Consider the following 26,251-nt stretch of genomic DNA (forward strand, 5'->3'; position numbering starts at 1 on the left):
ACGCCGGTGCACCTTTTACTAGACTGCTTCAAGTTCTACGCGCTACTGCTGAGAGGAGGGGCGTAACTAAGGCAAAAATCACGTGGCAAAATCACCAATTAGTAACCCCCTCTCGGCACACACAAATAACCTACTCTCGGGAACTTGTGAGACCCTGCTGGATCCCACCTCTGGGTTTGGACTTTGCATGAGTAGGGAAGGGCCATGGCTTTTTGGCAGAGCTTCTCTGGCTGAAATGTTTTGAAAATGTATTCAGCTGCTGTGCGATTTGACTAGTTTCCCATGCTTCTCTTCTTCCCTGAACGTTCTCCTTGGCACCACCTTCTGAGCTCATTCGGTTTCCTCTTGCCTGTTTATTTGCAGCATGTATACTCTTTCTCACTGAAAGATGACAGGAGATTTGTGAATTCATCCACCATTTCCTGGACATTCTTTGTTCTAGAATGTTCTGCTTGGGTCCTAGTTCCTAGCCAGTTCTGTCCCCAAGACACAAGGACGCAAGCGGGACATTCTCGAACAAAGATGGTTCAGGAAATGGCAAATTGATTCACAAAGGCCCTTTCGGCATCGGCCTTGCGAGTGGGGGTGTACCAGCATACTTGCAGCCCGTGCACCCCCCGGGTCCATTCACACATTGTCCTGTGTACAACCCCAGTGCCCCAGCGGCCCACGGGGTTGCCTTCACACGGGGGCCACTGCTTTCCCCCCCTCTTACCTCCACTCGGCTGCCGTCATTCAGCACAGGCCAGGGGACATGCCCTCATGGCCATGGTGACGCGTCTGGGGACGGAAGCCAGGAGGCATGTCCCCTGGCTTAGGAGGTAAGAGGCGGAAAAAAGTGATGCGGGGAAAACGCAGCCTTCCACCCGGTCCTGTTTGCTCCAGCAGCGGCAGCAGTGCAAACACCTCCTCCACACCGGTGTTTTTACCAGCCCCTCACCGCTCTAAATGGCCCGTGCGGAAAGGGCCAAATCTCCTGTCATCTTTCAGTCAGGAAGAGTGTAGCTGTTTGTTCTTTCTTGTGGGGAAGACGCAACCTTTGTGATCCGGGACGGGGAGGTGGCCGCGTGTGCGTGCGTGCGGCCGCAGGAGCGCACGGGCTTCTGGGGCTCGCCGTTTGCCACCCTGTGACAGAGCGGCAAACGGCAAGCCCCAGAAGGCCATGCGCTCCTGCGGCCGGGCGCACGGGAGGCTGCCGCACTGCCTTGCGCCCCCAAGGCAGCGCAGCAGCCTCCCCCAAATCCGGACAATTTGTAGAACCCGCGGGACGCAGGACAAATTGTCCAAAGGCGTGACGGTCCCACCAAAAGCGGGACGGCTGGTCAGCCTATCTTTGAAGCATCCAGTCAACAAGGAGTAGAGAATGCAGAACAAGGCTGTGAAGCATTGAAGCACTGATTCAACACAGAACTTAAAAAAACCAAGGAAAAATCACACAATGGTGGTCAGGAATCGTTTCAAAGGGGCGAGTGCGAACAAAAGGGGGAGACTGAAAACATTTTAGGAGATCTGGGCAGAAGGCAGGTCCCTCCCAAGTTCAGTCCCTGGCTTCTCCGGTTAAAGGGAACAGGTTGTAGGTGATGTGAAAGACCCATGTATGAACGCTGGAGAGTTGCTGATAATCTGAGTAGACAGTACTGATTTTGATGCCCCGGTGGTCTGAGCTAATATAATCTACAACTGGGCTCAGCTGTCCCCAAAGAATAGCAGCGCTGCCTCTTCCACACAAAGTGAGTGTTCTACCATTTGGGCAAAGATTTTTTAAAATACTCGATAATATCATTCAGGGTATTTTCATTTCTCCATTAAGAGATCAGTGATTCGCTTCCAAGCGTTAGAAGCCTGAACCTTAACATCAGAAATCACGAGAACAAAGCATTTCAAACTGTTAGATAAATTTTTGACCCACGCTTTGGGTCAAAACATTCTCCATTCTCGTAATGAAACATCTCCGTTGGGAATCTAATTATCGCACCGGTTCGTTTTGGAGTAGATTGGCAAGTTTCAGTTTGATTCACGGTGAAAATTTGATTACATGCCTATGTACAAAATAAATAAAAACTGGGTTGGTACGATAATAAAAGGGAGACAATGCATAAAGAAGATACTGAAAGAACTGGAATGATCTGTCTTCTTCCTTTATATCCTGAACATGTTGTCCAAGATACTGCATTTATACATCCTTGCCTACAAACACTCTTTTCATTGTAAGGAGGGTCAGTACACAGTGGGAGAATTTCTAATTGTTATGCTTCTGTCGAAGGTTTCCTGGGCAGAATCAACTGGCAGTTGTGGGTTATCCGGACTGTGTGGCCGCAATCTGGTGGTCCAGACCGCAGTCACATAGTCCGGAAAACCCGCTGCAATCTGTTATGCTTCTGTCTGTCAGTTTTGTCGATTGGTTGTGGTTGGGCTCTTTTGGTGTCTTTCATTTCTCTTTCAAGTGTTTGTTCCTGCCATTTCCACCAGCGTTTTCTGCTTGTGGACATGGCAGAGTTATTTTGTTTCACTATCTTCAGTCAGTGTGATGTGGTGCTTAAGAGGGGTGGACTCTAATCTGGAGAACCAGGGTTGACTTCCCCATTACTCTATATGAGCAGTGGACATTTATCTGGTGAACCAAGTTTGTTTCCCCACTCCTCCACATGAAGCCTGCTGGGTGATCTTGGGCTAGTCAGTTCCCTCTGAATTCTCTCAGCCCCACTTACCACACGAAGTGTCTGTTATGGGGAGAGGAAGGGAAAGGAATTTGTTAGCCGCTGCGAGACTCCTTACAGTTGAGAAAAATGGGATATAAATCCAAACTCTACTTCCTCTTACTTCTCTTCTATTTAAAACTGAATGGAAAAGAGCCTGCCAATTCTACTTACGCATTCTTCTAATTTAAGGTGACCAGATTGTCACCTTTGTAAACTGGGACCCAGCCGCGCGCACATGTGCATGCAACCGCAGGAGCGCACTGCCTTCACCAAGGCTCCCGTTTCGGAAAGCAGAGCACCCCAGAAGAACACGTCGAAACTTCCGCATTTATGCTACTGCCTTTTAGGCGTGCCCCAGAAGTGAATGCAAATAGAACTGGTTCAAAAAAAAACCACGGCGGGGCGCAGGACCGTGTTTTAAAAAGATTGGGACTGTCCCGCCAAAAGCGGGACGTCTGGTCACCATATTCTAATTGTTAATAGGTGACAAAGTGGTCCCCGTTCCTGCTGGACATGAGGCTATGTCTCTTTCAAGGTTATAGCATCATCCCAGGCGTTTAGGCTCATTAAGACCTTTTTATTTTCTTATCTGACTGTTTTTAATTGCATAGCTATACAATTACATTTTATCTGCCCTATTTAACAAGCTGAGCTTTACTTTAAGTATCTTAAGAGCCATTGAGCTGGACTCATCTTAACTGGGCTTTGTTTGTAATTGGGTCTTATTTTAATTTTAACTGGCTCTCATTTTAACTGATCAATTTTTAAAATTAACTATTTTTAGCTGTATAGCTGTTAAGAGTTGCGCTGTCTTAACTGTTTTACAAACTGGGTTTTATCTCAATTTTTTATGAGCTGAGCTTGAGAATTGAAGATGGCGGTGACTCAACAGCTGTGAGCAAGAACTCCACTCGGGTGACTGATATACACGCCAAGATATACACTTCAAGGGCTTCTTATCTTGTGTACCCTATTCCTCAACATCACAACTGGACCAAGCAAGGACATTCTTGGATAGTTTGTATACTTTGGCTCAGTGACATAACACCCTAAAAACATCAGAGTCAGTATGGCCCCACGCAAACGCATGAGAAACTCTGAGGCCCCTTCCGCACATGCAGAATAATGCACTTTCAAGCCACTTTCACAATTGTTTGGATTTTGCTATTCTGCTCAGTAAAATCCAACTGCAAAGTGCATTGGAAGTGGATTGAAAGTGCATTATACTGCATGTGGGGAAGGGATAAGAACATAAGAACATACAAACAAGCCAGCTGGATCAGACCAGAGTCCATCTAGTCCAGCACTCTGCTACTCGCAGTGGCCCACCAGGTGCCTTTGGGAGCTCACCTGCAGGATGTGAAAGCAATGGCCTTCTGCGGCTGTTGCTCCCGATCACCTGGTCTGTTAAGGCATCTGCAATCTCAGATCAAAGAGGATCAAGATTGGTAGCCATAGATTGACTTCTCCTCCATAAATCTGTCCAAGCCCTTTTTAAAGCTATCCAGGTTAGTGGCCATCACCACCTCCAGTGGCAGCATATTCCAAACAGCAATCACACGTTGCGTGAAGAAGTGTTTCCTTTCATTAGTCCTAATTCTTCCCCCCAGCATTTTCAATGAATGCCCCCTGGTTCTAGTATTGTGAGAAATGAATCTAGTATCTGAGAAATGTACTCACCTGGTTGCCAAACAATTAAAAATAGGAGACTTTTACGCAAACCAAGTGTTTATATCGAACCGCTTTCCTGCCTTGTCAAACAGTGATGAGACTGCCAGCTCAGAAAGTATTGTGGGGCAGATGACAGATAAAGAGACATTCGAAAATAATAACACTAGCACCGTGGCTCCACCCACTAATGAAATGAAAACAGAAGCATTAGTGAAGAGTTGTTTAGGGAGAGCAAGACATTCAACTTATGTCAGCTGAAAGCCATAACTATGGAGTATATTTGCAATTCACTAAAAACTCTAAGTCCAATTGCTCACAAACACGAAAAAACCACGGCGTCCGTAACTAACTGTGCCTCTTCTACCAAATGCCCAATTGCAAATGGCATCCTAACTGTATGCCCTGCTACCCGTAAGGCCCCAGATATAGGCATAATTAAGGTACCTCTCTACAAAAAAAGAAGAAGAAAGACACGAAATGGCCTTGTCAGTTTGTGCTCTCCTCAAATAAAGTTTGTTTGGCCATTTGTAAGTACAGAGGACATCAACCTGCCTGGAATTCCAGGCTGCTTGCCAAAACTCATTTAAAAACTCTGTTAAAGAGAGAGACCATACATATTGACCTGACGTCGGTGGAATCTCTAAAGAGTACAAAGCCGATCCAGAAGGTAATTTTATCATTTAATTCAGCACGCATTCCGTCAAGTCTGTTCAGTCTAAAGCAGGGGTGTCAAACTCGTGGCCCTCCAGATGTTCATGAACTACAATTCCCATCAGTCCCTCCCAACATGAGCACTGGCAAGGGCTGATAAGGTGCCGGGAATTGAATGCTGGCAAAGAAGAACTACAGACAACCAATCTAAGGGTTCCTTAGCCAAGAGAGGAATTTTTTTTTCCACAGCGATGCGCGTGTTAAAATTTTTGCCGAATAACTCCGTTGCCTCCCAATGCCTTCGATGGATGGCTCAGAGAATAAGACTAACCAAAGGATGCTTCAAAGAAAAGCCGCCTCAAGCACATCTCAACCAGAATGGAACACGAATTTAACGTCAACGTCTGCACTGATTATTTCCTGGAACATGGCGGGATGGAGAAACAAGGCTAGTAACCTTGATTCTATAAAGCACCTTAAGAGTTTTAACATAATTTTGCTTCCTTTTTTTAGGAATTCCCTTTAACATCGCTAGGGAGATGTCACAAGACCAGGATTGTGGGGAACCATGCCTGTCTTATAAATCCTGGATTCTTTTTTTTCTAGATACTCAAAACTGCTGAGTTTTCCAAAGATTTTATTGAAAAAAACAGAAAATAAGAAATGTTCTGATGCAGAGATTTCTCAGCCAATAGCATTGTTCCAGGCAAATTTTGTTTCAGACCTGGGATCAGGAGCTGCTTTCTTCTGCCCGCCCGGCCTGGATCAGAATTCTCCTTTGTTCCCTCCCTTGGTTCTCAGGTAAACTCCATTCCCCACCCCCCCCCTGTAAATCAACCTCTTCTTATCTACAACTGTTTGGCTTCCTAGCTTCCTTTGTGTAATTTATTCAAAGGCTTCCTATCTGGAGATCAAAGGTCCTTGTCAGGCTAGTGTGAATTTGCCTGATGGTGTAACCACAATAATTTTACTTCCTTTTTTTTTAGGAATTCCCTTTAACATGGCTAGGGAGGCCAAATACCTGAGTCAATTAACCTTACACAACCAGCGAAGAGGTCTCTCTTTCGCAAGGTTGTGCTTCCTTCAGCTGTCACGACAGGAAGACGACTGAAATTCCCTACCAGGACAGAATCTGGAACTGCAGCATGAAGCAGACTGATTTTGTTATTCATATGCTCCTATATCGCCCATTTTATAAGTTTTAAAAAATCTTTTAAACAAGGATTTTCCGCTTTCTCAGAAATGGTGGCTAAGTACCTGTGCTGTGTCATTAAGTTGCAACCATGATGGTTTTACTCTGAGATACTACTAATCTGTATTGTTTATTATGCCAATAAAAGGTTTAATTTGAAATATGTAACAAAGCAAGTAAACCTGTTTTGAACAGTTCCTCCAAGGAACAGCATGATTTATTTACAAGATAAGACTAAATACTCAAGATTACAAACGGCTCATTTCAACTGATGCTGTGATCTTGTCTCCAAATAAAACTTCCCTTTACTCCATCTGGGATCTTGTGAAGTCTAACAGCTATTACACAGTTTTTCATATATTCATACAGATATTAGTTTAAATCACGGACCCCATTTATAAATAATTTTCTCATCACAAGAGTTCACAGCAGTTATTTTACACCAAAACGGAACCCCCTGGCTTGACTTGAAGGTCTGGGCCTTTCAGAGGTGTACCAGCCCAAAGGTGTACCAGCCCAAAATGGCGCCTGGGGAATGACTGGCTCCCCCACCCTGTGGCCCACTTACGGCAGCTCAGTGGCGGGCTCGGTAGCGGGTGGCTCAGGTTGGCGCCAAGGCTGCAGCCAGCCTTCCTGTCAGAAGGGAGGCCAAGGAGTGCAGGAGCTGAGCAGCACAGAGGCAGCAGCCAGGCCCTGGGTGGGTTGTGCAAGGACCTGGCTGGCGGCCAGTGTCCCCCCACCACTTGATCAAATGGTGTGCGCCCAGGGACATGGGATACCCCAAGTCCCCATTGGTGGTACACCACTAGAGTCTTTACATTAAGCCCCCCCCCCCTTGCTGTTCTCAGACACAACCTACTCATATAGGGTTGTCTGGGTTGGGAAACATCTAAACCAGGGGTAGGGAACCTGCGGCTCTCCAGATGTTCAGGAACTACAATTCCCATCAGCCCCAGTCAGCATGGCCAATTGGCCATGCTGGCAGGGGCTGATGGGAATTGTAGTTCCTGAACATCTGGAGAGCCGCAGGTTCCCTACCCCTGATCTAAACGTTTTGCGAATGGAGTCAGGGGTTGGGTTTAGAGCAACTAGGGCAGGGATCGGCAACCTTTACCACCCAAAGAACCATTTGGACCCGTTTTCCACAGTCCTGAAGATCTACCGAGCCACCTCTGGTTCGGCCCCTCCATTCACCTTTCCTTCCAGCGCTGGGAGGCGGAGGTGCTGCCGCCGGGCAGGAAAACCCCCTCTGCCTGACGGAGCAGGCAGCTGCCTGCTCCATGGGGCAGAGGGGGGATGGCGGCTGCTCTCCAGGGGTCGGAGGGCAGCGTAGGCATGTCCTTCCAGTCCTCCAGAGCAGTGGAGTGGTAAGTGAGTGGAGGGGACGCGAAAAGCAGTACCCTCACGCACGAAGCCACCTCCAATTCGGCCCCTCCACTCACCTTTCCTTCCAGTGCTGCTCTGGGGGGGGGCTGGAGGGACACACCCACGCTACCCTCCAACCTCCAGGCCACGCGGAGCCGCAGTATAAGGCTGAAAGAGCCACAGGTTGCAGACCCCTGAGCTAGGGAGAGAGGGCCTTCAGAGTATAACACCATAGAGGTCACCCTCCATTTCCTTTCAGGGAATTTTCTGTCTATTCTGTGGATAAGTGTGATTCCAAGAGATCTCTCTGCCCCATCTGACAGTTGGTAACCCTTTGCCCAGGCTATGTTGGGATTTGATTAAAAAAATTGAAAAGCACAGAAAGGGGATCACAGAACTCTGCATCATACAAAGATCAAACTTCCAGTCTCTCTTGCTTCCCAGTTTTGTATTTTCTTTAACAAGCAAACAGCTTTGTTGAAGTTTGTCGACCTTTTGCTAACATTTTGTCGACCGTTGCCAACAATGCTGACCTTTGCCAACATTTCTATGAATCCCCAATAAAATTTCTGTTTCTTTTAATTTGAGGCATACATCGCCAACAACACTGGTTTTTTAACCAACCAATTTCCACCCCCAAATATTTGGGGGACACTTTTTGATTTTTTTTTGTAGTAACCCCCCTTTGGTAGTTTATAGTAGTTATCGCTTGCAGGCTGGAAATGCAAAGCGAAGAGGAGATTGTCTTCATTAAAAATTCCACTCCAGCCAGAAAGAGACATGAGATCTCAGACCCCAGAGATCAAAGCATGACCCTCTAGCACTACAACCTGCAACCCCCCGACACCCCCTCCCCCCCGGAATAGCCACATGGCTAGTTTGGAGCCAAGCCCAAATGCCTCCGAACTGCTTTTAATCAGGAGACAACTTGGCTGCTCCCCAAACAATTGGTACTGTGAGTAGGGCTGCCCAAAACACATGTGCCCTTACAGATATTTTGCCCTAGAGGCCTCCCAGTCAAACACATGCCAAGGCCTCGCTGGGTGCCTTTCTGTCATCTGACCAACCCTTGGCTCTAGACTCTTGTTAACTGCTTTGTTCTGCTAGAAAGATCATCCAGGAGCTTCAAAGAGGAATTTTCCGCTTGGAAGAACACCAGGAATTAGAGTTGCCAGCCTCCAGGCGGGGCCTGGAGATCTCCCAGAATTCCAAATGTTCTTCAGCTGCCAGAGATCAGTTCCCTTGTGTCAGCCGTAACTATTTTGATTTCCCTCTAAGACTTCAAGGTTGAGAAGAGTGAAACCACATTCTATTTAATAAGCAGCAGAAATTATGGAACCTGTGAGAAATGGGAGGGTTTAGCCTCCAGGTAAATCGCACCATTTTATATCACTCTGATTATGTGGGTCAGAGTTACATGACTAATTGACATCACCAGTCATAGATCTGATTGGTTAACAGGTTCAGGCCAATCAACCCCTGGCCATAAAGTTTAGGATTTTCAGCCTAATGGTGTTCTTGGTGCTTGATTTATGGCTTTTTAATCCACTATGCATGGCCAAAAGGGCAAGTAAGTAAGAAGAGGAGGAGGAATTTGGATTTATATCCCACCTTTCTCTCCTTAAGGAGACTCAAGGTGGCTTACAAGCTCCTTTCCCTTCCTCTCCCCACAACAGACACCTTGTGAGGAGGGGGGCTGAGAGAGTGCTGAGAGAACTGTGACTAGCCTGAGGTCACCCAGCAGGAATGCAGGAGTACGGAAATACATCTGGCTCACCAGACAAGCTGCTGCCACTCAGGTGGAGGAGTGCGGATTCAAACCCGGTTCTCCAGATTAGAATCCACCTGCTTTTAGCCACTACACCTCTCTGGCTCTAGTAGGCTGTAGATCAAATCAAGCCTGAACAATCACTAAAAGTTAAATGACTAAACGGATGCTATCATACTTTGGTCACATGATGAGAAGAAACAAGTTGCTAGAAAAGACAATAATGCTAGGAAAAGCTGAAGGCAGGAAGAAAAGTGGAAGACCCAGCATGAGATGGATTGGCTCTATGAAGAAAGCCACTTTGCAAGATCTCAGCAAGGCTGGTAACCATAGGGTGTTTTAGAGAATATTAATTCACAAGGTTGCCATGAGTTGGAAGCAACTTGATGGCATTTATCACACCAACACAACACGACTACTGAAAGTCTTGGGCAATGTTGTTCAATTAAAAAAACTTTTTACAACAAATATATTTACACAGAATTTCCTGCTAGGTGGGGCTGAGAGAGCTCCGAGAAGCTGTGACTAGCCCAAGGTCACCCAGCTGGCGCGTGTGGGAGTGCACAGGCTAATCTGAATTCCCCAGATAAGCCTCCACAGTTCAGGCGGCAGAGCTGGGAATCAAACCCGGTTCCTTCAGATTAGATACAGGAGCTCTTAACCTCCTATGCCACTGCTGAGAGCCAGGCCTTGGCCCACCCCTTGGGCCGCAGACGACCCGGATGCGGCACAGAGCAGCCTGGCGTCACCCAGGCAGGCCTCTCAACCTGTCGGTTGGCTTGGCTGCTGACAGAGGGACAGGCCGAGGTCTATCCAGGTGGCGCCTGGCTGCTTTGCACTGTGGCCGGGTCGTTGGCCTGCCCCTCAGGCAGCAGACAACCCAGCCATGGTGTGGAGCAGCCAGGCACCACTCAGGCTGGGCTCTCGGCCCTTCGGCTGGCTCAACTGCTGCCCAATGGGCGGGCCAAGGCCTGCCAGGGTGGCACCTGCTCCGTGCTATGGCCAGGTCATCTGCTCGCCCCTTACACCATGACCACCCCCTGTGCCCAACTGAGTAGCCATGGAGTGAGAGATGGCCACGACGCAAGAGCTGGGCAGAAGGAGTGGCCACAGCGTGGCTGGCTCACCAAGAGAGGGCCATGCCGCTCCAGCCTCCTCCGTGGCATGCTACTCAGTGAGTGACCCTCCCCACCAGGAAGTGGGGCAGGGGGCGGGGGCAGCACAGAGTCCCATTGGGGGGTGGAAAACACAGAGTCTACTCTGGGCTCAGTTTTCCCCAACTAGGCCTCTGCAAGACCATTTTCCCAACATTTGTAGAACAGACTGCTATTTTTACCCCTCCCTATCTGGTATTTGTGAACTATGGGACATCTCCTACCCCAGTGATGGCGAACCTTTTCGAGACTGAGTGCCCGAATTGCAACCCAAAACCCACTTATTTATCGCAAAGAGCCAACACAGCAATTTAACCTGAATACTGAGGTTTTAGTTTAGAAGGTGTGTGTTACTCAAGAGTAAGTTTGGTGGTAGTCGGTGGCTTTGCTTTGAAGTAACCTTTGCAACTCTTCCAACGGGGGAGTCATGACCCTAGGAGGGTTTGCTCAGAAGCAAGCCCCATTGCCAGCAACTGAGCTTACTCCCAGGTAAAGGATCGCGCTTTAGTTCTTTGCATGAAAATCAGTGGGGTTTAACAGCGCTGAACAGGGTTACCTACACTGCTTCACCAAAACTAGGTCTTAGGTTTAGTGTTAATAATCGAGCCCAGGCCAGCCTAGATGTGGGGGGGGGGGGACTCTGCGCGTGCCCACAGAGAAGGCTCTGAATGCCACCTCTGGCACCCGTGCCATAGGTTCGCCACCACTGTCCTACCCATAAGCTTTAGTTCAACATTCAGCACTCTAGGGATGCTCTAGCTAGCCTTTTCCACTAGGGGGAGCACTGCTGAAGCTGCAAAGTGAATGCTGCACAGTGAAGAGAAGCTTCAAAGGAATGACTCCAGGAATGTCCTCATAATAAATTATCTGGTGATTTTTTTAAAAAAATGTCTCTGAATTTTAACGATAACATTTAATTCATCTTAAGTTCGGTGGCTTTAATTCATGGTCTGTGTCTTCCCTTAAAATTACACATTTGATATTCTTTTATCACACCATTCTTCCAATAAGTTCAGGGCAGCCTACATTTTCTTCCCCTCCTCTGTTTGATCCTCACAACAACCTTGTGAGGTAGGTTAGGCTGAGAGTGGGGTTGGCCTGATCCAGTAAACCTCATGGCAGAGTGGGGGTTTGAGCCTGATCTTCCTGGATCCTAGTCCGATGCTCTGACAACTACGGCACAATGGCTTTCATACTTATTGGCTACCCTTTTCAGAAGTAGATTCCACCCAGGGCAAAAACAACGAGCGTAGGACACAATATAAACTGGTTTGGGGAGGGGTACTTTGTGCAGGTCCTGTCTCCAAAATGAGTCTGCCCCATTTTATTTCCCTCACCCCGGAATTTTCGAAAATCGCTAAAACAGCGATCCTTCTGCAAAATTCCAGGTTGGAGTCGCTCCCAATGAACACTCAGGCGGATTCCGCACGGGTCAAAAACAGTGGTGTGAAATTGTTGTGAAAACCGTGTAAACCCTTTTATACCGTTTTAAACCATTTCATACCGGTTTCACACCAGTTTCACACTGCTGTTTTGGCCTGTGCGGAATCTGCCTCAGACAGGGCAAATCAATATTCCAAATGAGGAGGTAGAACCATTGACCTGACTGTGGTATTGCCTTGCGCCCCACAGCCTTGCTTTCTAAGGGCGGGCACTGTAAGCCCCCGCCCCAAGGTGGGTTGCTTGCTTCCCTTTCTCCACCCTTGCCAAAGACACCTACCTTATATACATTGATGGGCAGGGCAATGAGGATGTAGAGAAGGTCCCCCAGAGCCAAGCTGGCAATCAGCACGTTGGGCCCGCTCCTCATGCACTTGTTCTTGTAGATGATCCTGAGAAGGGTGGAGTTGCCGATGATACCCACCAGGAAGATGGTGCAGGACACAAAGCTGTTGATGTACTTAAAAGCATGCCTGATTTCAGTCCGCTTTGCACACATGACGGAAACCGGCGGGGCTGGAGTGACGGCATCTCTGAGGAAGGTGCCCGACTGGTTGGAGGCGACTTTGGTGTCCAGGAAGATGCCTGGCTGGATAAGACTGTAAGCTTTATCTTGGCCGTGGACCTCAAAAGAGATGGGGTTCTCCCCAAAACTGTTGGCCGTCTGGCTGTAGACGTTCAAGATGAGGCATGCCAAGCAAGAGGTGAAGACAAGAGGAGGTGGAAGAGTACCCATTGGAAACCAAAGGCTCATTCAGAGTGCTTGAGGGATGAAGTGCTAAATATGGCTTCTAACAGGTTTTGATGTCGCCTGTAGCAGGGAGACAAAGAATGAGGAATCTGGGTTAAAAAGTGAAGTGACACCAAGCATGTTTCAGCTTTCATTGAACTGCCTCGAATTTGATTATTGTATTGAATTTGATTATTGTATTGTCGAATGCCTAATAAAGGTTTAATTTATGCCTAATAAAGGTTTACTGTACTGTACTGCCTTCACTGCCGGAATCACTGGAGTTTATTTGTTTCTGCCATTCTTTCAATGTTTTGTCCACTATATAGATTGGTAACATCTGAAGTAAAGTATAGACAATGTATTGTTGAAGGCTTTCACGGCCAGAATCATTGGAGTGTTGTGAGGTTTCAGGGCTGTATGGCCGTGTTCCAATAGCATTTTCTCCTGATGTTTCATGATGAAATGTCAGGAGTAAATGCTACTGGAACATGGCCATACAACCCGGAAAAACCACAACACCCCACACATTTGATTATTGTTCCTAAAGGGCTTGACCAAATGACAACCACCATGAGGACTAGAAATCCCACAAATTTATAAAAATTGGTGTCCTCAGTTTAAACACTAACACATTAAACATGTCACCCACTAGGCAGCCAATGTAGGTTTGGTATTTCTTATATATTGAGGAACAATGCTCATCACATACAATTAAGAACATAAGAACATAAGAACTAGCCTGCTGGATCAGACCAGAGTCCATCTAGTCCAGCATTCTGCTACTCGCAGTGGCCCACCAGGTGCCTTTGGGAGCTCACATGCAGGATGTGAAAGCAATGGCCTTCTGCTGCTGCTGCTGCTCCTGAGCACCTGGTCTGCTAAGGCATTTGCAATCTGAGATCAAGGAGGATCAAGATTGGTAGCCATTATGAATTGACTTCTCTCCTCCATAAAATCTGTCCAAGCCCTTTTTTGAAAGCTATCCAGGTTAATTTGGCCATCACCACCTCCTGTGGCAGCATATTCCAGAAGCACTAATCACTTGCGTTAGTGAAGAAGTGTTTCCTTTTATTGAGTCCTAATTCTTCCCCAGCATTTTCTGGCATGAATGCCCCTGGTTTCTAGTATTGACAGAGAAAGAGAGAAAACTCTCTCTGTCAACAACATTTTCTAAATTCCCATGCATAATTTTGCCATAGAGCTTCAATCCTATCCCTCAGACGTCTGCTCTCCAAACTAAAAGAGAGTCCCAAACGCTGCAACCCTCTCCTCATAAGGAAGGGTGCTCCAATCGCCCTTCCAATCATCCTCGTTGCCCTTCTCTGCACTTTTTTTTCTATCTCTTCGACATCCTTTTTTGAGATAGTGGCGACCAGAACTGAACACAGATACCAAGTGCGGTCGCACCACTACTTTATATAAGGGCATGACAATCCCTTGCAGTTTTATTATCGAAAACTCCTTTTCACCTAATGATCCCCAGCATAGAGTTTGCCTTTTTCACAGCTGCCATGCATTGAGTTGACATTCCTATGGAACTATCAACTAAGACACCCAAATCCCTTTCCTGGTCTGTGACTGATAGCACTGACCCCTGTAGCGTGTATGTGAAGTTTGGATTTTTTGCCCCTATGTGCATCACTTTACATTTAGTTACATTGAACTGCATTTGCCATTTCTTAGCCCACTAATTCCTAATTTATCAAAGCTCCACTTGGAGCTCTTTTGCAATCCTTTGTGGTTCTTACCACCCTACATAATTTGGTATCATCTGCAAACTTAGCCACCACACTACCCACCCCTACTTCCAGGTCATTTATGAATAAGTTCAAAGAGCGCTGGTCCACAAAACGGATGTAGGGGACGCACTCCCTACATCTCTCCATTGTGCGGGCTTCCCATTTATACCTGCTACGTTTCCTGTTCCTCAACCAGTTTTTTTGGTAATCCATGGGAGGACTTCCCCTCTTATTGTTCATTTAGCGCAGGGTTTGCCCTCTCAGCAGTCTCTGGTAGAGGAACTTTACGGTCAAAAGCCTTTTGCGAGAGTCGGTAGACATTGTCCACTGGTTCCCCCTTATCCACGTGTCATTTACGCACCTCAAAAGAACTTCCTGGTAAGTTTGTAGGAATAGGTCTTGCCTCTAAAAAAGCCATGCTGACTCTTCCTCAGCAGGTCTTGCTTTTCTACATGTTTAACAGCGGTTTATCTTTATTGATAGATTCTGCTAATTTACCAGGAACAGATGATAGAGCTGGCTGGCCTGTAATTTCCTGGGTCCCCCCTAGAACCTTTCTTAAAGATTGGTGTGACATTGGCCATCTTCCAGTCTTCAGGGATGGAGCCTGATTTCAGGGATAAGTTGCATATTAATGTGAGAACATCAGCAATTTCATTAGCTTGAGCTCTTTAAGAACTCTTGGATGAATGCAATCTGGGCTTAAAGGGATTTGGTAGCATTTAGTTTATCAATGGCTGCCAGAACTTCTTCCTTGTCTACCACTATCTTAAGCTGGTTCACCAGATTCACCTCCTAAGAAGCTTGACTCAGGTGCAGGGATTTTCCTCACCTCCTCTTGAATTCGAGAACAGATTGCCGGAGAATTCATTCAACTTCACTCTGCAATCTCCCTGTCGTAACAGCACACGGCGCACGTTCGCTACATCTTAATCCTACTTGGACTACCGCTTCCCTAGTTCGTATAGCGCTTTTGATGTACTTGAAGAACTGTTTGTTGCTAGTCTTGATGTTCACAGCCATAAGTTCCTCATAATCCTTTTTTGCCTCCCTTACAGCTAACTTGCTTCTCTTTTGCCACCATTTGTGTTCTCTCTGTTATTTCTTTGGCATCAGTTAAGTTGGACTTCCATTTTCTACAGGAGCATCTTTTTTTTCCTAATCGTTTCCTCGGCTTCCCTTATTGTTAACCATTGGTGGCTTTCTTTTGGACTAAAGGCTGCCTTTCCTAACCTCACCAGACACATTCCGGCTCAGCTTTTGAGACTGTGTTTTTTAAATAACCTCCAAGCACCTTGGACATTTTTTGCCTCTCTTGATTTTCGCTTTCAGCTTCCTGTGCAGTATCCCCCTCACCTTTGAGAAATTTCCCTTTCTGAAGGCGGAATGTAACTACATTATTAGTTGTCACTTGTTAGCATGCAGAGATACTGAATCTGACAGCATTGTGGTTAGCTGTTTCCCTATCGGCTCAACAACACTGACTTCCCGCACCAGGTCCTGGGTCCCACATAGAATTAGATCTAGGATCACCTCTCCCCTGGTTGGTTCTACAACCATCTGCTCTAAGCCACAGTCATTTAGCATATCTAGGAATGTACTCTCCTTACTATGACCTGAACATGCATTTTTCCAGTTTATGTGGGGATAGTTAAAATCGCCCATTACCACGACATTTTTGCTTTTGTTGATGTTCGCAGCCATGTAATTGTAATCATATATCTATTTCATATCAACAGAATTTCATCATTCACTGTTGTATCATCACATGAATTATTTTTCTCTTTTTCTATTCAATCATCTAAACATAAACAGTCCCTTCAAAGGTGCTTCTGTAACCTCAGCTTGTGGGTTCTGTGGGGCAGTACTTGGAAGGAGTTGCAAAGAACCAAATTTAAACAAAACAGTTTACTTTTCTTTACAAATAACATTAAACATCAACATTTAACATTACAATTCAAGGTCCTGTTCAGGTTGCATTTCAAGTCCTTCTAGTTACAGTCTACTGATACTGCCAAGTCCAATTCTTCTTTGCAAATGGGTTAGCTCCTGAAGACTCCAAGGGCTTGATGAACAGGATGCAACATGATGAAGGTTTCCAGGAGAACTCTCACCCATTACAACCACAAAAAGAAACCCTGAAACAATAAACTCCAACATTTACAACATAGCAAAAATAAACAACTACCCTCCCAGTAGTTCCCAACAATATTGCAGTTTACCTTAACAAGGTGTTAAGGGCTTATAGAAATCAAGGTCCGAGTCTGGTAGCCTTGTCTTCTCCAAAGAGCTCTGCAGCCTTTCTGCTGCTCTGAGTCTCCACCCCCTTACTGGTTCAGCCCATTCTGGGCATGGGGGTTACACTTCCACATTCATTCAAATTCCATGTTCTTGCAGTTGATCACAAAAGTTCATTCATAAATATTGCGGTCTTCAATTCATTGCAGACAACTTAATCCTCTAGTTTGTAAGAAGAAATCATCCAAAAATTTAAAGTAGCTATTATCTAGAATGAGTTCTATCAAACTAATCAAATTTAATTTAAAGACTAACCTTAGATTTGATGCTGGCTAGGCCAATGCTTCTCAGGGAACCCTCACTTTGATCTTTCCCCACCCAAGCCCATATTAACACCAACTATGAGCTGATCTGCTCCTATTCATAGTGAATGCTCTACATGCCCAATGGAAGCCTCCATCTTCTACTATCCTCAAAATAATACGCCAAGGACAATATCAGCTGCACTTTTATTTTATTTATTTATATTTATTTATACTTTAAATTTCTATCCCGCCCCGTCCCCGAAGGGCTCTGGGGCGGGATAGAAGGGCTCTGGGGCGGGATAGCAACTTTCAATTTTCCATATATGGCCTAAGAAATCAGACGGGCTGATTCTATAGGGCCACAGCTTAAAAGACCCTGATCCAGTTGTAATCAGTCACACTCCTTAAGTAGAAGAGACTTCCTTATGGGTTAATAACTTCTACCCTGAGGCTGGCAGAACATGGGTGGACCTTATAAACATTTAGAGTCACTGACAGAATCAGACAAAGACTAGCAGTGCACAAAGTTGGAACTTCAGGTTTTTGGATGAAAACCAGTGGTGGGATCCAAAAATTTTAGTAACAGATTCCCATGGTGGTGGGATTCAAACTGTGGCGTAGCGCCAATGGGGATGGGCGGGGCTGATGGGGCATGGCCGGGCATTCCAGGGGTGGGGCATTGCTGGGCGGGGCTGTGGCAAGGACCCAGCCACTGCACTGGGCCTTGGGCGGGAAATGAATGCACGCAAGCGCAGGCTGCCACGCACACCGGTGCACCTCCTGCTAGACTACTTCAAGTTCTGTGCGCTACTGCTGAGAGGAGGGGTGTAACTAAGGCAAAAATCACGTGGCAAAATCACCAATTAGTAACCCCCTCTCGGCACACACAAATAATTAGTAACCTACTCTCAGGAACCTGTGAGAACCTGCTGGATCCCACCTCTGATGAAAACCACCATTGGTTGTTTATATGGACTCAGAGTCTCTATGGCAAAATCTTTTGTTTTGAAACATACAGTGAAAAGCTGCTCCATTCATAAAAGAAGTAACTATGCTGCCCATATTAAGACTCTTCCCTCTTTGGACCACTCAGCTAATTAGAGTTCCAAAGGAGCTCCAATTAGAGTTTTTGAGGAAACCTGAAAGTGACATCTCACCTCATTAGGAACCATAAAACCATGACGTTTTTGGCAATTTCTAAAAAGGATCACATTTAGATTTTCCTGAAATTGACATCACACCGCCAGTCTGAGAGCCATTTTTTAAATTTTATTTTTCTCCTGACACCACTCAGGGTAGCAGCAGGAAATTGTCATTGACAAGTAGGCAGACTCCTCATTGGATGAGAAGGCTGAAGAGTCAGAGGAGGAGGGAGCAAACCAGCAGTGGGATCCAAAAATTTTAGTAACAGGTTCCCATGGTGGTGGGATTCAAACTGTGGCGTAGTGCCAATGGGGCTGGCGGGGCATGATGGGGGCGTGGCTGGGCATTCCAGGGGCATGGCTGGGCATTCCTGGGCGGGGCTGTGGCAAGGATGCAGCCGCTGTGCCGGTCCTTGGGCGGGAAACGAATGCACGCAGGTGCAGCCTGCCACACACACCGGTGCACCTCCTGCTAGACTGCTTCAAGTACTGCTGAGAGGAGGAGCGTAATTAAGGCAAAAATCACGTGGCAAAATCACCAATTAGTAACCCCCTCTCGGCACACACAAATAATTAGTAACCTACTCTCGGGAACCTGTACGAACCTGCTGGATCCCACCTCTGGAGCAAACCGGGCCCTTAACATCACCACAGAGAACAAAACAGATTTGGGCTGGCTGCTTAGCATTAAACAGTGGTGACATCAGACACATATGCCCAGAGATAGAATGCCAAAGTTTGATTTTCACTACAGGAAAAAAAAAACACCTTTCTCATTGGTCACCACTTTATCGCAGAGGTATGCAGAGGAGGGTATCAAATGAAAATTAACCAGCACAGTAATGGAGGTGAAGGTAGCTCCTTGCATGCTCAATCAATTTGGAGCTTTAGACGTTATAGCCCAAACCAAAAGAGGGTGTAGATCCATTGGGGCCAGGGATGTGGTGTCTACTAAGGGTTTTCAAGCAGTGCAAGGAACTTGGGGAGAAAACACTCCCTGGCCAACCTGAAAACCCCTATTGCTGTCCAAAGGGTATGAGACACTAACATGTGACAGGACGTCTTGGGTGACATAGAGGCAATCCAAAAGCCCTTTGGAACCTGCCTAAAATTGGATCTGCCCCTGAGAATGCTCCTAGACCACCCCCTTCAGGCTGGCATGGGCTCCCATGGCAGAGGGATGCCAGTGCATGCAGCAGCTTTTGGACTGGGTGCTTTACAGTTGCACTGCATCCCGCCACTGGCATAATGGCCCTGCACTGGCATACTTGCTGCTTACACTGGCAGGGTGGGCACCAGCATTGGCACATCCCCACACTGCTTCCAGGACTCCACCCCCACTCTTGGATTGCACTCCAAGCAAGGACCCAGCCACTGCACAGAAGAAAGGAAAACCCACCAAGATGTCAGAAAACATGGCTTGTTTTTAAAATTTTAATCAAAACATCTGTATGCTTTTGTAAGCACACATAAAGTAGACTCTAGAAATGGTCCCCATTTGCACGGCTGCCATTCGCATGGCTACCACATCTGCATTGAGGCAACCCTGTGCGTTTTCCCCCCATCGGGGCAGAAACACTGGCTCATTCCGCACATGCAGAATAATGCACTTTCAAACTGCTTTCAGTGCTCTCTGAAGCTGTGCGGAATAGCAAAATCCACTTGCAAACAGTTGTGAAAGTGGTTTGAAAACGCATTATTTTGCGTGTGCGGAAGGGGCCACTGTTTCTCTGCCTAGCTCAATTAGCAAGGCTTTTGGGAAACAGCGTTTCCCAGCCGGCGCCATGCAAATGGCATCGGATCGGAGGCGCCACTTTGATGCCTCCATTTCCCCCCACACTTACCTTCTCTCCCTGCGGAGCTCTGTAGGGACAGGGAGGCACACTCATGCTGACCTTTGACCCCCGGGAGTCAGTGGGCGTGCCTCCCTGTCCCTACGGAACTCCCAGGGAGAGAAGGTAAGTGTGGGGAAAGAAAATGGAGGCGCCCTTGCACCTCAGCGTCCGAACGGGCCCGGGGCTCCACTGGCATCATATATACTGGTGGGAGGCCACTGTAGGGGCCCGTGTGAAATCTGCCAGAGACAGCCCCACATACATATGGCATTATAGTAGACTATCACTGATATTACAACCGTGTGGATAACTTTGGTCATTTCTGTCCCAGCCGGTGTACCAAATGAAGCTCATGGAAGGTACAACAAGTAGCAGATGTCACCTGTGCCGCCTTCCGCAATGATGGTTCTAAAGATACAAATTTGGTCTTTCGGAGGAATGCAGTCCCATTCAGCACAGACAGAATAAGACAGCTAAAATCTCAACTGACAGCACTTGGTGTGGATTTCCACAGCTGTAGCTGAAGTACATGAAACGGTGCTATCAATGTGAAGGGTGCCCCCCACTCAAACCTCTGGATAACCTCCTCTAGCAGTTTCATTTCAATGCTAAATAGCGCAGGGGATGATGATGATGATGAAGAAGAAGAAGAAGAAGAAGAAGAAGAAGAAGAAGAAGAAGAAGAAGAAGAAGAAGAAGAAGAAGAAGAAGAAGAAGAAGAAGAAGAAGAAGAAGAAGAAGAAGAAGAAGAGTTTGGATTTATATCCCCCCTTTCTCTCCTGTAGGAGACTCAAAGGGACTTACAATTTCCTTGCCCTTCCCCCCTCACAATCTCATTGCCCTTCCCCCTGGAGCTGAGAGAGCTCCAAGAAGCTGTGACTAGCCCAAGGTCACCCAGCTGGCGTGTGTGGGAGTGCACAGGCTAATCTGAATTCCCCAGATAAGCCTCCATTAGCTCAGGCGGCAGAGCTGGGAATCAAACCCGGTTCCTCCAGATTCGATATACACTGAAGCCTTTTAACCTCCCAATACACCAGGGATAAAATTTGAACTCCTAAGCACCTTGTAAAGGACCACACATGGAGATGAAGGGCCCTTCCCCACTCACCTTATACCGCGCGTTTATCCACTGAAGTACTCACAACTCCAAGGGCGCTCCCCACTACTTCTTGGGCAACGACTCACGCAGTCAGCTTCCTATCGCAGTCAGCCTTCCTCTCGGCTCCTTAGCTGGGCATTTCTGCCCCTCTTCGGAACTAGGGAGTTTGAAGAACCCCAGGCCAGCGCGGGGTTGTGGGGAAGCCTGGGTGGTCAATTCGGGGTTATGGACTTCACATAATTGAGAGGCGACGTGGACCCACTGGTCCACCATCAGGCTTAAGTATGAAGCGTGCGTATGCGCATCGGCTTCTTCCCCCATTTCTTTCCCATTTTCTTGACGGGTGAGCTGGGCCTACTCACGGTTTTCCGAGTGCACGCTGCCATTTTGCATCGCTTTGCATCGCTACTCGCTTCTTCCCTTATTCAATGAATTTTATTCCACGGGTATCATAACTCGCTTCTTCCCTTATTCACTGGCTCGAAAGTGCACGCTGCCATTTGAACAGGCATCACGCGTTTCTTCCTTTATTCAAGGGTGGGCTTGGAGTGCACGCGGCCATTTGCATAGTTTATACGTGTCTTCATTTATCTAGGGGAGACCAGCTTCAGGCCACCCCCTCCCCTACAACATCAGTGGACCTCCCCCCCCGCGAGACGTGCATCCAGCTAAGAAGGCTGCCTTTCGGCTTCTCAGCCTCTGCTCTGGAGGGCGTTTGGCCTGGTCAGAGCCGGCGGCGGCGGCTTCTGCAGCCCGGGCCGCTCCCTCCATGGTAGAGCCACTGAGAGTTCCCCAGCTCTGCCATGGCAGGAAAGAGGCTGCAGAAGCCGCCACCCCTCGGGCTGGGCAAACGCCTTCAGAGCAGCGCCGGGGACAGGGCAGGGTGACCAGCCACCAGGTCACCCTCCCTCCCTCCCGCCCAGGTCGCCCTCACCCCCCCCGCGAACGATCGCAGCCATTATGGCTGCTTTTAACCTGCCCAGCCTGACTGGCTGCTCTATGCGGCGTTCAGCCTGCTCGACGGGCGGCGGCGGCTTCTTGCAGCCTCTTTCCCCCACCATGGCATGGAGGGAAGGCATGGGCTGCAGAAGCCACGCCGCCGTCGAGCAGGCTAAACGCCCTCCAGAGCAGCCGGGGGACAGGGTAGGGAGACCGGCCTCCAGGCCACCCCCTCCCTTTCTCTCCCAAATGACGGACAGACACCCGCCAAGGTCGCCGCTCATTTCTTGGCAAAAGCCAAGTAGAAGCGATTAGTAGTTAAGGCCAGTTACAAATGTGCATTGTGACATCTGTACGTTTTCCCGTCCCGCTGGAAACGAGCTGTTCGGACCCCAAACCAAACTAACAGACCAATCGGAGATCAGGACCTGTTCCGTCAATCAGCCGCATCGCTGGACCGATCCAATTGGAGACCCGCCCTGACCTACCAGGACCATCTGCTACCGACATGACAGTCCGGGGAAATGTAAACATCCTGACGCTCGCACTAGGTGCTGCTTCTTTCAGAGAGTGAGCCGACGGAGCCTCAGAAGTGGGGGACATCGACCGCGCGCTTCAAAACTCCAGCTGTGCTTCGGATTCGCAGCGCTTCGTAAGTATTCGCCTATAAAGTGGGGAAGGGCCCGAAGACTAGTCTCCTTGCGTCACCATCTGGAAGCCACCCACCCAATAGGAGTGAATTCTTCAGAATGCGGTACCCCGTGCTCACAATCCAGGAAGATATTGTGGTCCGTGTTATCAGAAGCTGCTGAAAAGTCCCAGAGAATGAACTGGGATAGACTCCCTTTGTTCATCTCCTGGCGTAGAGCGTCCGACAGTGAAGTCATTTTGCTTCTCCAACTGGGTTGGAAGCCAAGTTGAAAAATCAATTTTATGTAGGACAAATTATATGAAGAGTGGTAGAACTAACTCCTGATTATCACTGAAGGTTTTCCTCCAAATAAATCAAGAATGTCTTATTTGTGTTAACTTGGCAGACTTCTAGTAGAGCCAGTGAGATAACAGGACTGGACCCCCTTGGCTTTAACAATACAGCTGCATTTGGTGCCTGGAGCCTGTGGGTAAAGCAGTGGCGTAGGAGGTTAAGAGCTTGTGTATCTAATCTGATGGAACCGGGTTTGATTCCCAGCTCTGCCGCCTGAGCTATGGAGGCTTATCTGGGGAATTCAGATTAGCCTGTACACTCCCACACACGCGAGCTGGGTTACCTTGGGCTAGTCACAGCTTCTCGGAGCTCTCTCAGCCCCACCCACCTCACAGGGTGTTTGTTGTGAGGGGGGAAGGGAATGGAGTTTGTAAGCCCCTTTGAGTCTCCTACAGGAGAGAAAGGGGGGATATAAATCCAAACTCTTCTCTTCTTCTTCTATTGTACATCTCTTTATCTCCTACCGGTACACAACCATTTCAAGTTTTAGAGTGCGCATGGCAAAAATGGCCTGTAGCATTCACCAGCCTCTCATCAGATCTATCTAGTAACCAATTAAGATATACCTTTTTTCCTACCACCAATTACCTTCCTTTATTTTTAAAGCATACTTGCTGTTCTTTTTGCCACTGGAACCAGCCTTGATCCTCAAATAAAATGTTGGAAGTTCGAATAACTGATTTACCTCAGGCATGCGCTATTTTGCCTCTGACCCCAATACAGAAAATCTCCGTTCATGACAACAGGTACTTGGGAAGAACCAAAGGTCAACATTCTGTGCAAATAGCATTTTCTCCTGACGTTTCCCTGCATCCGTGGCTGGCATCTTCAGAGGAAGATGCCAGCCGCAGATGCAGGCGAAACATCAGGAGAAAATGCTACTGGAACACAGGCATACAACCCCGAAAACCCACAACACTCTAGTGATTCCGGCTGTGAAAGCCTTCGACAATACATTCTGTGCAAATCCTGAGCGGGCAGCAACCCTGCCACGAAATCAGTTCCATTACCTTTCTAGTCCAAATGGAGATTGGGCTTATTCGCAAGAAGGATCTTTTGCAGTGAAGACACTTCCCCTGTGCAGTGAGACAGATCAACTCTGAAGGTCAGCGGATGAAATCCAGGCACTTTAGCACCAATTGAGAAGCAGCTGTCAGGCACAGCCTGATGGAGTTTGCAGAAGTGTTTCAAGCTAGAGGGGGCTGTTATTATAGATAGTTTTGTGGGCCTGCCCCTCCTCTAGAATCATGCACTGCAGCCAATGGGCACTGGAACAGAAGAGGACCAAAGAGAAGGACAGACACTAAAAAGATGTCATGAGGGAGTGGAAAATCATACGTTCTGTGCTTCGGGCACAAAGGAGTAGGGAGGGAGGAGGTAAAGACAGAGATACCCATCTGAAGAAAGGGAGGCCCTGACTCATGATCACGATCTTGTGGCTTAGTGGGTCTTACAAGCACATTTTAACGAGTGCCCAACCAAAACAGGGTTCTGAATATTTTTGCTCCATTAATTAAATTCTCATCCTGGTTGTTTCCCCACTTACCTCGACCACCCTTTGTTACGCGCTACTCCAGTGGTGGCGACCCTTTGGCACTCCAGATGTTATGGACTACAATTCCCATCAGGCCCTGCCAATTGGCCATGCTGGCAGGGGCTGATGGGAATTGTAGTCCATAACATCTGGAGTGCCAAAGGTTCACCACCACTGCGCTACTCCCAGCGCGCGTCATTTCTGGCACGCTCCTGGGCTTCCCATCAAAAGGTGCCATTTTGAGGAGCACCAGGAATGACGCGCGCTGAGGGGGCGGGACAGCGTCAGCGTTGGGGAGGCTGCGTTGTCGCCGCCCCTGTAGTGGGGAGTGCCGGGGGACCCCGCACTACTTGGGGAGAGTAACACGCAGCAGCAGGTAAGTGGGGAAACGACCCTAGTTAAGGAGCTTGGGGTGGCATATATGGCTATTCCCACCTTCATTTTCTCCTCACAACAACCCTGCAAGTAGGGGTGCGCACCAGACTTTTTTGAAAAGTCCTCCCCCAAAAAGCCGAATCTTCATACCAGTAAGGAAGACTTCCTTCCTATTCATTTTTTAAAAGGCCTATTAAACCCAGACCCAGAAAATCCCAACTGCCTCTGAACTCCACCTGGGTCATGGAGGCAGCAGGTGGGGCAGAGCCGATAGGCTCAGTTCAGTCAGGTCCAGCATTCGGCTTTGCACCACCTGTTGCCTCTAAGACCCAGCCAGCCAGCAGGTAAGTGAGGGGGACAGGGGCCCCCTCCACACATGCAGAATAATGCACTTTCAATCCACGTTCACCATTTTTTGCAAGTGGATGTGGCTATTCTGCACAGTAAAATCCAGCTGCAAAGTGCATTGGAAGTGGATTGAAAGTGCATTATTCTGCATGTGCGGGTGGGGCCAGAGAGGGAGGGGAAGATGGGATTTCCCCTCAGTTTATTTTTTTTAAATGGTAACGGGGCCAGAGCTGCTGATATAATGCCAAAAACATTCAGCAGTAGGAACCAGTTTTTGGCTCCCTTAATTGCCACCGTTTTCTTTGGGTGTGGGGAACCTCCCCTAAATAACAATTTTTGGTTGGCTTTGCCAACCAAAGGAGCAGCAGTGGCGTAGGAGGTTAGGAGCTCGTGTATCTAATCTGGAGGAACCGGGTTTGATTCCCCGCTCTGCCGCCTGAGCTGTGGAGGCTTATCTGCGGAATTCAGATTAGCCTGTACACTCCCACACACACCAGCTGGGTGACCTTGGGCTAGGCACAGCTTCTTGGAGCTCTCTTAGCCCCACCTACCTCACAGGGTGTTTGTTGTGAGGGGGGAAGGGCAAGGAGATTGTAAGCCCCTTTGAGTCTCCTGCAGGAGAGAAAGGGGGGATATAAATCCAAACTCTTCTTCTTCTTCTTCAAACGCACACCCTACCTGCAATGTGGGTTAGCCCGAGGTCATCCAGTAAGCTTCATGGCAGAGGGAGCATTTGAACCCGGATCCTTTTCTGTTTATTCTGTTAGGGAAACCTACAGGTATCAGTGTGGGGAGTAGGGAATGCAACAGATTCATTATTTATTTATTTATTTCTTAGATTTATATACCGCCCGATCCCCGAAGGGCATCCCCGAAGGGCATCCTCTACAGAGTCTTTAATCAGGTTCTTTTTAAAGTTCACTGCTAGAAGAAGATTGAAATTATGCTGCCTTCACCTAAGAATGGGCAGTTGCATATTCTCATGTAGGTTCTAACTGAGGTGGTGAAGCCTTTTCTAGATTGTCCCCTTTAAGCTCAC

At 47.7% G+C, this 26,251-nt stretch overlaps 1 protein-coding gene across 2 annotated transcripts in view; it reads right to left on the reverse strand.

The window, feature by feature from the left end:
* LOC125442778 (endothelin receptor type B-like) overlaps nt 1-24,123 on the reverse strand; it is a 35,246-nt gene extending 11,123 nt beyond the window's left edge. Inside the window, exons 1-2 of one of the 2 annotated variants that reach the window (XM_048514467.1) lie at nt 23,966-24,123; nt 12,221-12,751 (exon numbers count right to left, since the gene is read on the reverse strand). In XM_048514467.1, coding sequence (XP_048370424.1) covers nt 12,221-12,694 — 474 coding nt within the window. In that variant the 5' untranslated portion in view covers nt 12,695-12,751; nt 23,966-24,123. Of the gene's footprint in view, nt 1-12,220; nt 12,752-16,634; nt 16,676-23,965 lie in introns of those variants that run through there. The other variant, XM_048514468.1, reaches the window with a different exon arrangement.
* Nucleotides 24,124-26,251: the final 2,128 nt, after the last annotated feature.

Source organism: Sphaerodactylus townsendi, linkage group LG13 (genome assembly GCF_021028975.2).
Source record: "Sphaerodactylus townsendi isolate TG3544 linkage group LG13, MPM_Stown_v2.3, whole genome shotgun sequence".
Lineage (NCBI taxonomy): Eukaryota > Metazoa > Chordata > Lepidosauria > Squamata > Sphaerodactylidae > Sphaerodactylus > Sphaerodactylus townsendi.